This window comes from Thrips palmi, unplaced genomic scaffold (assembly GCF_012932325.1).
Source record: "Thrips palmi isolate BJ-2018 unplaced genomic scaffold, TpBJ-2018v1 HiC_scaffold_18, whole genome shotgun sequence".
NCBI classification, from domain to species: Eukaryota; Metazoa; Arthropoda; class Insecta; order Thysanoptera; family Thripidae; genus Thrips; species Thrips palmi.
In genome coordinates this window covers 3540807-3552008 of record NW_023144627.1, presented here as the reverse complement: position 1 = coordinate 3552008, position 11202 = coordinate 3540807, and the positions used below count along the sequence as shown (strand labels likewise).

Genomic DNA, 11202 nt, shown 5'->3' with positions numbered 1-11202 from the left:
AATTTGCTGTCAAAATCGCCGTTTCCATGGCAAAACTCGACTCGTCAAAGGAAAAAAAAGGGAGTGGGGGGAGCCGAGCCGGGGCGGACCAATAGCGGAGCTTCTTTTTGGGTCTGTACAGCTTACTCCAAAAGCTGAAAAAGCAACGTTCGAAATGAAAAATTTCTTTGACTGCAGGTAGACAAGATGCAACAATAGAATTGGTGCCGGTTCGAACGCAGTTTTTCGGGTAGAACTATCCAATAATACTTCTTGATTGGAGTGTTTTTGGACATGCGCAGTGTTGTTGTTGTGATTCAGTTAGCACTAGGACCACTTCGCTCCACCTCGCGACTTGCAGTGCTCATGTTCCTCGAACAAGACTCACCCGCGTTTCGAAACCATCCCTCCCGAGTTTATGAAGTTTGTCAAACCAACCGTCGTGGTGTTGATACGTTGTAAGGGAGAACTATTACACAGAATTGAAGAAAACATGAGTAGAGAACCATAGCCTTTTGAAACAAGCCAAACAATTCAACGTCCACAACAATGGAGGGGCAGTTTTAATGCGTGACTGCTGGCGCTTTCAGCTTCGCGATTTTCGCAAGGGCGCAGACGCCGAGAAAATAGTTGCCAACCCGAGAAAATTAATTTACTGACTTCTTTCTGCTAAGAACATTTTAATCATGATGGACTTCAAAGATGTTCCATTGTCAGAACACTGCGGAATACATTAGCATTGGAATTTTTTGAATTTACCAGCATTTTGATTTCTATTTATGGTCAAGTTTAAATTTCGACGGATGGCACATCGACCACATTGGTACCACTGCCATTGGTAGTCCCCTGAGCCACAACTTCACAACACCACTTCTTTTCTTTCTCCACACTCTTACACAATAATCAAATTGACTTCGTGACTCCTAGGATTTCTTGAAATCGTATTTTTTTTTTTAGAAAAGTGCTTTTAACATGTATGAGCCCCCTTAAGTTAAGAACCACGTAAATAGTTGTAAACAAGTTAATCGCAGGGTTAGTGAAGTAGAGTTAGGTTATAGCTAGATTAACTGTAATCATTTTATCATTTTGTTAGTTAAGAACCACTTAAGTAGGTGTAAATGGTTTGTAACGGTGACGGGGTTTGTTAAGGAGAGTATGCTAGTTAGGTTAAGTGTCATTTAATCATTTAGTAAGTTAAGAAACATGTAAATAGGGTAAAGAGTGAAAATAGTAAATGTAAGGAGCAACGCACTGAAAATGGCCAAAAACTGACTAGTGCGATTGCTTCTAAGATGTCCATCCACGTCGTTAAAACTTTCTTTGTCGTAAGACCTTAAGGCATTTTAAGCCCAGAATGGCGTCGATCGGACGTCAGGGAGCGGAGCAGCTACCCATCAAATTTTCGTAAAAACTCGGACTGGTGGAAGTCTCTCAGCCCGCCATAAAATGCAGATATCGCAACCCCGTTTGCGCCAAAATGTGAATAATTGAAGTGGCTATCGCATGAACTACAACCATGAACAAAGTTTTGCTACAGGATAAAAATTTCTTAAAAAAAAAACAAACAATTTTTGAAGATTTTGCAGAAACCATCAAAACGGGGTTTTTCGTTAAATTTTGTACTTGAGCTCGATGCCCATGGTTGTAGTTCGTGCCATAGCTCAATTACCTACATTTTGGCGCAAACCTGGTTGCGATATCTTTACTTTTGCGAACTAAAGGACTTCCACGAGTTCGATTTTTGACGAATATTTGGTTGGCAGCTGCTCCGCTTCCTGACGTCCATTGCCGCCGTTCTGGGTTTAAAATGCTTCTTTTCTTGAGGTTTTAGGCCGTGGTTTGGCACGGAAAATGTACGGGAAAATGGGGTACAGACGGGCACGGAAAAGGAACGGACCTTCTGTACTGGTTCTCTGTGGTCCCCATAAGGATCTCATGTAAACGGGTACAGAAAACATGTACAGAACCTCCGTGGTTGGCAAGGTACGGACGGTCCAGGTCAAAAATTGACCAGACATGTTCCGTGCAATTTCTGTACTTTTTTCTATCAGTGATATTAACGACGTGGGGCGACAGATATGGAAGCAATCAAACTAGATAAAACTGAAGTGGTAATTTTCACAACGTTCTGTGAAAGAAATTTAAATCATTGTGATTTTTTGATGCGTGACGACAAATGTTTGAATGCAGGATTATCATTCTAATAAAGGGTCACGGTGAGTTTTCAATATGCTTTAATATGAATTCTCCGTCGCGAGACAGTTTTTACAGGAAAGTAAATACAGAAACAATTCACAGATTGCCAACATGGGAATCCTGTCCCCGAGAAATGGAACGACTGCGTCTACGGTGACAAACACAACAAAACAATTCTGCGCAGTGATAACAACAGTACTAATTGAAAAAAAAAAACAAAAAAACACACAAGCGCGAAAAGTAAATGAACAGCGTGACGCTATTTTATAAATGAACATCGGAACGGAGGAGAAATGCAGGGCAAGGTAGAAAAACCGATTTAGACAAATAAAGCGCAGAAAAGCAGCAAACGAAAAGATTCTGAGAGTTAAACAAAATGACAAGTACAGTAAAGGCCCACACGTAACATCATTTTCTAGCGTGGCTTTGCTTGTGCACATGAAGATTCCCTGAGTCAGTAAACCTTTTTTCGCACTCGTCACACTCGTAAGGCTTTTCCCCGGTGTGGATTCTCTTGTGGTTCCTTAAATGTCTTGGATCCGAGAACTTCCTTCCGCACTCCTCACACTTGTAAGGCCTCTCGCCAGTGTGAATTCTCTTGTGTCTTTTTAAAGTATCTGACTTTGCAAAGTTCTTTCCGCAATAGCCACATTTGAATGGCTTCTCCCCGGTGTGGATTCTTTTGTGATCACTTAAATTACCACCAGTAGAGAACCTCTTTCCGCACTCGTCACACTTGTAAGGCTTCTCCCCGGTGTGAATTCTTTTGTGATCACTTAAATGACAACCACGAGAAAACCTCTTTCCGCACTCGTCACACTCGTGAGGCTTCTCCCCGGTGTGAATTCTTTTGTGATCACTTAAATGACCACCTTGAGAGAACCTCTTTCCGCACACGTCACACTCGTGAGGTTTCTTCCCTGTGTGGTTTCTCTTGTGCCTAACGAGATCTGAAGACCTGGGGAACTCCTTGCCGCAGACGTCACACGAATGCGGTCCCTCCCTGGCGTGACCAGCCAGATGCTTCCTCAAGTCCGCCTCTGCACCGAAGCACTCGCCGCACTCCCCACACCTGAACCCGCGGCGCGTCTCCCTGCCTGCCTCCTCCCTGGGCGAGGCCTGCTCCGCCGGGACCGCGTCGCCAGCCAACCCTGCCAGCGAGAAGGCCGCCGCGATGCGGAGCTGCTGGGGCTGGACCTCGCTCGCACCCACACCTGCAAGCCAAGAAACGTAGGTACAGTGACAGCTGCACTGATAGAAAAGATGCTGTTAATTAACAGCATATATCCTGTTAAGTTTTTTAGCAACACTTGTTGTAGAAGAACGGCATATTGTTGGACACTGAGTCGTTATCCAACAGCAGTGTTGTAAAAAGGGATGATGGCTCTCTGTATCTGATCTCTGACAATAAGTTGTTGTGTAACAGAATTACCATTTCCAAATGGCACCAACCTGTTCATAAACAACACTTTTCTGTTTTCAAACAAAGAAGTTGTTATACATTTACAAAAAAAATGTCGAGGGTCCTAATAGTCTTATCCAATACTAGCAGTCATTCAGAAACGCTCTTTTCTGTTTACAAACAGCACTGTTCTTCAACGCGGTCTCTCTGTTATTCACAAAAAGGAAATAGGAGTTTCCTGACGGCTCAAACAAGACATTTGTTTTGTAACAGTTCGTGCAGTTCTTGGACAGTTCACCGCTGTTTAAAAATTGGAAGTGTTGCTAAAAAACTTTACAACACAAATGCTGTTCAGAAACAACAGAATTTATTTTGACATAGTTGGAGTTTGATTTGAGCCGTGAGCTGCAAAATGCTCCGGCAAATCTTCAATTGAATGGTGTTGTTTTTAAATGACAGGATACCGTTCCAAAACAGCATATATCATTAATTTTACAAACAAGATGTTCTGTTTTCCAGCATTGGAAATCGACTATATTTGTTGTTTTCTCCAATGATGAAACTTGCTGTTTCCTAACAGCATTTGTGCTGTTTTAAGTTCCGATGACACGTGCTGCTTAAAAGCAAATCACTCGTTGGTAAATGTGCTGTTTTCCTACAGTTTCTTTTAACAGTGTGTACTAATCGTTACAGGATTTACTGTATTTTTTTCGCAAAGTGAAGCCGTCCAGACAGCACGACTCACGTAGACTCACCCGGTTCCTCGCTTTCCGCGCCGCCTCCTCGGCAGGCCAGTCCACCGGGCGAAAGGATTTCCACCTTGACGTGCGCGAGACCTGCAAGCAGAGGCAACGTTGAGGCACGCCAGGAGCAGAGTCAGGAGCACGCCACCAACGCCTCCACGTCCCCACATATAAATAAATAGATGAATGTATTCATGGTTTCAACCTTGACGTAGTGGCAAAGTCGGAACGTTGTAAAAACACACAGTAAAAACTCTACAAAGAATCCCTTCGTCTTCGAAAAAAATGAAAGGCAGTGTAAAATCTACGAAGAAATGCTTCCTTTTTTGAAGCCAAACCCTTCGTAACACGAGGCAGTTTTAAAATGCCTTCGCCTTTTTGAATGTAACTCGAAAGAGGTGAACAACAAACCTGCGAGAGGGACTATCAGCTTAGGAATATAATTGCTTAAAGTCAGGTCACATTGCTAAACAAACGGGCCTTCTTGACAAGTGTGTGAGCACCTCGAACGAATCACAAAAGGAGCTTGCAGTGCTACTACGTCAGCGGGCTTCGTACGAAATAACCAGGCAGGATCAACACGAAAGACTACCGTTTAGGCCAGATCGGAAAATACATGCAGAACAGGTCAGTCTACCCACCCAACCACCTAACCTAACCTATCTAACCACATGAACTATGAGATGCGTAGTGAAAAGGCTAGGCTTACTGACGTAGCCGCCGTTTTTAAACAATAAAAGCATTAATCATCGTATTAACATTTTAAATTATTTAAGAAACATAATGATCAACTCTATCTTGACAAGTTTGTTAAGCTTTTTAACGACAGCGAACGCAGGTATACTCGATTTCCCAAACCAATGCATGAAAGATAAACTCTCTTCAATGCATTTTCATGCAGAGGTACTCGAAGAGTGGGAGAAGCCATTGGAAGAAATTTCTCTTTTCAGTTTGACGATGCGCAGATGGAGAAGTCACAGCAAACATTCGACGCAAATGACGTCAGGGCCGTGGAGAAAACACGCTGCCTCACTTTCCGCGCCGCTCTGAAACAACAAACTACAGTGAATCACGTTAATAAGTAGCTCCAGACAATGATCCATGAAGCAGAAGGAGACATCTCAATTTTCATCTTTTTTCAGGAGAAACAAATAACTGCCACTGAGAATGAACAGTGACGACAATCGCCCTTGCACTGGGTGACGCGCGCATCGTAGATCAACTAAGGGTGACGAGCCAGCGGTGACTCAATTCTGCGCAACGATAAAATCATCGCCCAAATTTGCGTAACGTCAGAGTTCGGAGAAGAGCAAGAACGGAAATTAAGGAGAAATCAAGAAGAATACATAAGTATGGGGAATTTGTGAGGATGGGCGTCTGCGTCGCCGTTCTGCCGCTTCCGCACAATTACATTCACATTGAAGTCCGGCTTCTGTCCTTCCCGATTTCTTCTCAACTTCCGCCCCAGCTCTTTTCCGAAGTACCCTATTTGGGTGAGGAAACCTTCCTTACCCCAATTGGGGCGATAAAACAATCCTCACCGAACTACCTTGCTCAAAATTGGATACTGGTGAAGACTCTCCCATTCTTAGTATATAATGCGGTATACTGCGCACTCACCGAGCGGGGTGTACACTATTAAAATATGCAGCGCATACACAGAGTAATTGAAAGAACGTTGATCGGTCCGCCCTAATCTATAGTAGAGACAAACGAATCGACCCGCGGGCCTCGCGGTGTGAAGGCCGCGGCTGCTCGCGCCCACAAGTGCGATGGACGGGGATGGTGGTGGCCGGTCGCCGGCCGCCTGCACTGGTAACACGAGGAATTTAAATGATGCCCCATCAGAGCGTAAATTGCATTCTCAGCCCCGTAATGACATTTACGTCAGTTGACTTTTTATGTCTTATAAAATTGTTGTACGCAAGGCGTGTACCATTGTCTCTTAAGCTTTGATCCATTTTGATACAAAAGTAGTTGATCCATTTATCCTAACTTTATATCATGTGCAATTTAATTCTTTATTTCTACGTGATCTATTGAAAATTTTGTCTAGAGGACATCCAATCCTCCAGGCGTACTCAGATTGCAGTTTGAGTGGGGTATCCCTTGCATTCTCTTGTCACTTTCTCACTTTTTCAAAAAGTACTGTCTCTCTGGGAGGGCGTAGACTTTTATGCCTTTGTTTTACCAGTGTGGGCGCGGCTCTGCTCGCTGCAGTGGCGCTTCCTCCTCGGCCTCATGTTCATCGGCGGCCACAACTGCGCTGCCGGCTGGCCGCCGAGACCCTCGCGCGCCTGGACGACGTACTGCGTCACAGCCATGGCTTTGTACACCGCCGTCAAAATCGTGAACTCCGTACACTTTTACAACCTGAACGTGTCCTCTATGCCCGCCGACGGGTCCTTCATGGCGTTGGTCTTCACCGCGAACATCCTGGCCAAGTGCTTGGCGTCTATAGCGCTTCAGGTAGTACCCGATCTGGTCACTTGCTTATAAAGCTCACAAAACCGGCGTTAAATGTAGTATTCCTTGAACTATTCACAATTTGGTCGTGCTACAGGGCAAATTGTTGATGCGTCATGTGTATATCATAATGACAAAAAGGATAAGATCAAAATACTATATAGTAACCTAAACGGTGCAGCGTTAAAGAGAAAATGGTACATGTTACGTCTGTTTAATAACTTTATAATCCAGAGAAAAAGAGACAACTGATTGAAAAATTAATTGTCATTACGAATCTGAGGGTATACTCAAACGAACTTGAAAACTTACTCATTGTCATGGGGCTTATACTGTCCCATGGATGATGCAATTTTAAGCACATCCGACGGTGATCAAATTTTGCTCCTGCCTCGTGACACATTTCGTCCAACGCCAGCTGTAAATTGATCTTTAACTTTCAAATTTGTTACAAAATTGTGCAACCGTCGGATGGATGTGCTTAAAATTGCACCATTCATCGATGAAAGCACATGTCTTAGGTTATGATGAACGTACCCATGGGTATTTGACCCATGTTCAAGTTTTGAAAAGCCTCTTTACTCCGGTTCTGCTTTATAGATAATATTGATCGTGCACCGCTTCGAGCTGGCCGCACTGGTGGAGTGTCTGCTCGGCTTCACTAAATGGCACGCACCGTCCCTCCGTTCATGGCGTGGCATGACACTGGTGCTCATGGGATACTGGTCAAGCTCCTTCATCCTGCCGTACTTGAGCGTCGCAGACCTTCACCCGGATGTGCGTAGGCGACCTTTCTGGAAACCGGAGATATATGGATCACTCTATTGAGAATTGTCTTGATCACTGTGGCAAAAGGGCACGGAAAATTCTGTTAGTTTTTATACCAGGATTCTCCGTAGCCCTCTTTTCAATATTCTCAGTAGGATCTTACAGTATTCTCCGCAGGACCGCACAGTCTTCTCCGTAGGACGTGGAAGACTGTAGAGTCCTACGGTGAACACTGTAGAGCGATTCTCACGTTTCGGGGTAGTTTCGTTTCTTCTGACTCCTGTGCTCAAACGAGCCCAGATATCGACATGGGGTTTGTTTCTGATGTTAGGGCCATTGCCATTGCCCACTAAACGCACACATTTCGAAAAGTTCACGTTCGTTGGATTGGTCTACGTAGCGTTTGGAATACCCTAAATGTAACTTCCGTGATTCACTGGTAAAACAAAGGCATAAAAATTACGCCCTTTAGGGCATAAATACGCTTTTATGCCCTTGCAAGGGCATAAATCGTTTTACGCCCTTGGAAAGGGCGTAAATGGTATAGGAATTCCAAGCAAAATTTTAATGCCCTTCCCAAAGGCATAAACGATTTATGCCCTTTAAGGGCGTATAATCGTTTACGCCCATTAAGGGCATAATTTTAATGCCTTTGTTTCACCAGTGTTGTCCAAAGAGAACATACTCGAACTTTCCGCCCCCAGTGTGGCGGTGTGGTTCGAAAATGCTGCCAACTGTCGATGGGGATTCGAAGCTTGGCATGTCTCGAGGTAATTTCAACCGAAGACCAATACGCCAGACTTCTTTCAAAAGGCACTTCTGCTGCAACGAAAAATGTCCACCGTGTATTCAATTTCACTACACTAATTTCGAAAAGGCAGCTCTGGACTTCTCCCCAAGCCAAACTTTTAACTTTCCATGACACAAGCCATCAAAGTGGAGTCCCTGGGATATAATTGCATGGGTCGCGGAAATCTAAGATGCTGTACACGGTCTCAAAGCGGGCTAGAGCATTATAAAATGGCGTGTATCAACAATTACCTGTAACTTCCGTGGCACCCTTTACCCAATGTTGCAGCAGCACTAGGTGAAAAAATTTTCCGCAGAAATGTCGGGCTTAGAGTATCATTTGACCCTGGAACGACTTTTAAGCCACAGCAAGCCCGAGTCAGCCGTTAAAGCCGATTTTCACACTTTGTAACTTCCGTGATAACGTAAGTTCCGTGATCAAAACACCCACTAAAATGTATGGGAATACCTTATGACTCATGTTTTTAGGAAGGTAGTACAAGGTCTTTACTTTAAATACCATCGCCATAACTCAAGTATCATCCAGGACCCCAATAATCAGAAAAACTTTCTCACTATTTCTCACTTTCGGCAAATCAGAGACGCCAAAACTACCCCGAAACGTGAGAATCGCTCTGTTAGGTCCTACGGAGAATATTGACAAGGGCGCTACGGAGAATTACCACAAGCTGTTTATAGAATTTTCCCTAGCTTTGCCACATTGAAGGATTGACAGGCGTTCACTGAAATGGGTTCAATGAAATGCGAAGAGTGAGAAATTTTCGGCGATACATAAAGCATGACCGAAAAACATTCATACACCAATGTATGACCGAAAAAGGGTCATACCAAAATGTATGACCGAAGAAAGTTCAGACATTGGCGAGAGGGCCCTTGTTTAGCTTGGAGATACACTCTACCAAAAATGTCCTGTAAATGCCGTTAATTTAATACCAGTTTTCACTGTAGGTCAATTAACAGCGTTTACTGTGATCTGCTCACGCGATTTACTGTGATATATTTCACGGTGTTTTCTGTCTGGTCTACAGTAAACACTGTGAGTTTGACGCCGCTGAGCACCGAAGTACTGCAAATCAGGCTCCAATTCACGGCGTTTACTGTGGCCAGATCACAGTGAACACTGTAACCGAGATCACAATGAACGCCGTGAACTAGTTCACAGCAAACGCCGTGAATTGCATAACAGCAAACATTGGTAATAAATTAACGGCGTTGACAGGACATTTTTTGTGGAGTGTATATCAACCTTTTTCTGTGATACAAAAAAGTATGACCAGTTCTCGGTCATACATCGAAGTATATGACCCAATCCTAAACTGAGCACTACAAAAAGTCAGTACGAGGATGAGAGTGTAGGGTGTCGGCCTGTAATGCGACTTGTTGTGTAGGGCATGACGAGCAAGGCGGTGTCCTACGGCCTGGGCGATATGATTCCCACTTTCCAAATGTCGCTGTCCGAGAGTGCGTTCGCTGCCGTGCTGGCCGCCTGCGCGTTCCTCGGCCGGGACACGGCCGATGACATCCAGAAGCAGGTCCGCGCCCTGGCCAGGCAAGCCCACTGAAAATCCCAAACGTGGTTCACGCCGCACGTGTCGTGCGGACAACGAAGACCGCATCAGCAAACGTGATGTAGCACAGTGAGCCAGAACACCGGTGGAGGCGTCCAAAACTCTAGACGAGTTTTGAGCTCCAGAGTAGCTATGGAGCTCGAACCGAACGTGTGACCCCCACCAATGGACTCCTCGTTTGGAGAGCAATCCATGAGTGGGGTCACACGTTCGGTTAGAGTCCTGTTTTGACGACACTGGGAGCTCCAAACGCGCCCAGAATTTTGGCCGCCTCCACCGGTCTTCTGGCACACTGTGCGTCGCACGTGTGGTGCGGACCATGAAGACCGCATCAGCAAACGTGATGTAGGTTGTCCACACGAGGAAACATTGGGTCAAATGTGTCAAACTTTTGCATTGCAATGACGTACTACACCGTGATACCGAGTAGTTAGTACACTATTTCTTGAGACGTTTACCCCCACGCCGTCTCCGCAGGCGAGTTGGCCAGGAAATGAGCCCCGAGGAGGACAACCAGGCCGCGCTGGAGCTGCGGACGCTCCGCACGCGCCAGCAGGTCCTGCAGGACGTGGTCCAGGCCGCCAACCGCGCGCACGGAGGTGCCAACCTGTGCTGCCTGTTCATCACCGTCATGGAGGCCTCCATCTGCTCCTTCGTCGGCTTCTCGTACCTGCGGACCATCTTGAGCGCGCGGGGGATCTCCATGACTTTAGCCAAATACGCCGTCAGCTCCTTCATCTGGGGCATGGTTTGCTTGCTTAGGTTCATCGTACACTGCGTTTTGGGCCAGCAGTTGTTCGAAAACGTAAGTGCGTATCGTAGCTAATGAAGTGCAACTTGCACAACGGGCAGTGTACTCTTAAAACCGTGCGAACCGATGTGTTCGTAAGCTTGCACACACTTAACTCCTGAACTTTTAAATGCATAACTATGCATGCACAGAATCGTACGTAAGGTGTGTATAATACTATTTTATGCATCATTGTGTACATTTTATGTATCTTCCTGCGTTAAATGTACCCAGTGATACATAATATTACACACACCTTACAGACGTATCCACGCATGCATTATTATGCGTAAAAACGTCCACAAGATTTTAGTGTGCGAAGAATCTGACTTGTTCATGATGCAAAGAACGCATCCGTATTGCAAATCGGTAGTTTACAACTTGCAAACAAGCTTTTCTCGTGTTCGTATAGCTGACTTTTCCAAACAGTTTGCAAGCGTGCTTCCAGTTCAAGCCTAACCTAACCTGCGAACCAAATAG

General features: G+C 45.0%; 2 protein-coding genes across 9 annotated transcripts; one reads left to right on the top strand and one right to left on the bottom strand.

The window, feature by feature from the left end:
- Positions 1-2216: 2216 nt before the first annotated feature.
- Positions 2217-6661, bottom strand: LOC117644963 (zinc finger protein 239-like). 8 transcript variants are annotated; one of them, XM_034384802.1, is made up of 4 exons: positions 6512-6661; positions 5179-5366; positions 4333-4413; positions 2217-3389 (listed from the first exon to the last, which is right to left on the bottom strand). In XM_034384802.1, exons 2-4 carry the CDS (start codon positions 5246-5248, stop codon positions 2584-2586), a joined length of 957 nt encoding a protein of 318 aa, XP_034240693.1. In that variant the 5' UTR covers positions 5249-5366; positions 6512-6661; the 3' UTR covers positions 2217-2583. The 8 variants fall into 8 exon arrangements, with proteins under 8 accessions (XP_034240693.1, XP_034240694.1, XP_034240696.1 ...); XM_034384803.1 differs by lacking the exon at positions 6512-6661 and adding an exon at positions 6402-6477; XM_034384805.1 differs by lacking the exon at positions 6512-6661 and adding an exon at positions 6257-6319.
- On the top strand, positions 6643-9926 carry LOC117644291. Its single transcript, XM_034383623.1, has 3 exons — positions 6643-6789; positions 7387-7563; positions 9753-9926. Exons 1-3 carry the CDS (start codon positions 6643-6645, stop codon positions 9924-9926), a joined length of 498 nt encoding a protein of 165 aa, XP_034239514.1.
- The last annotated feature ends 1276 nt before the right edge of the window (positions 9927-11202 follow it).

Bases quoted from the DNA above. Each gene is read 5' to 3' on its own strand.
- LOC117644291 (XM_034383623.1), top strand. From the start codon at position 6,643: ATGGCTTTGTACACCGCCGTCAAAATCGTGAACTCCGTACACTTTTAC. The intron at 6,790-7,386 runs GTAGTACCCGAT...TCTGCTTTATAG, and splicing joins TGGCGTCTATAGCGCTTCAG to ATAATATTGATCGTGCACCG. The intron at 7,564-9,752 runs GTGCGTAGGCGA...CTTGTTGTGTAG, and splicing joins TCGCAGACCTTCACCCGGAT to GGCATGACGAGCAAGGCGGT.
- LOC117644963 (XM_034384802.1), bottom strand. From the start codon at position 5,248: ATGGCTTCTCCCACTCTTCGAGTACCTCTGCATGAAAATGCATTGAAG. The intron at 4,414-5,178 runs GTTTGGGAAATC...CTCTGCTTGCAG, and splicing joins AGTTTATCTTTCATGCATTG to GTCTCGCGCACGTCAAGGTG. The intron at 3,390-4,332 runs GTGAGTCTACGT...CTTGGCTTGCAG, and splicing joins CGCGGAAAGCGAGGAACCGG to GTGTGGGTGCGAGCGAGGTC.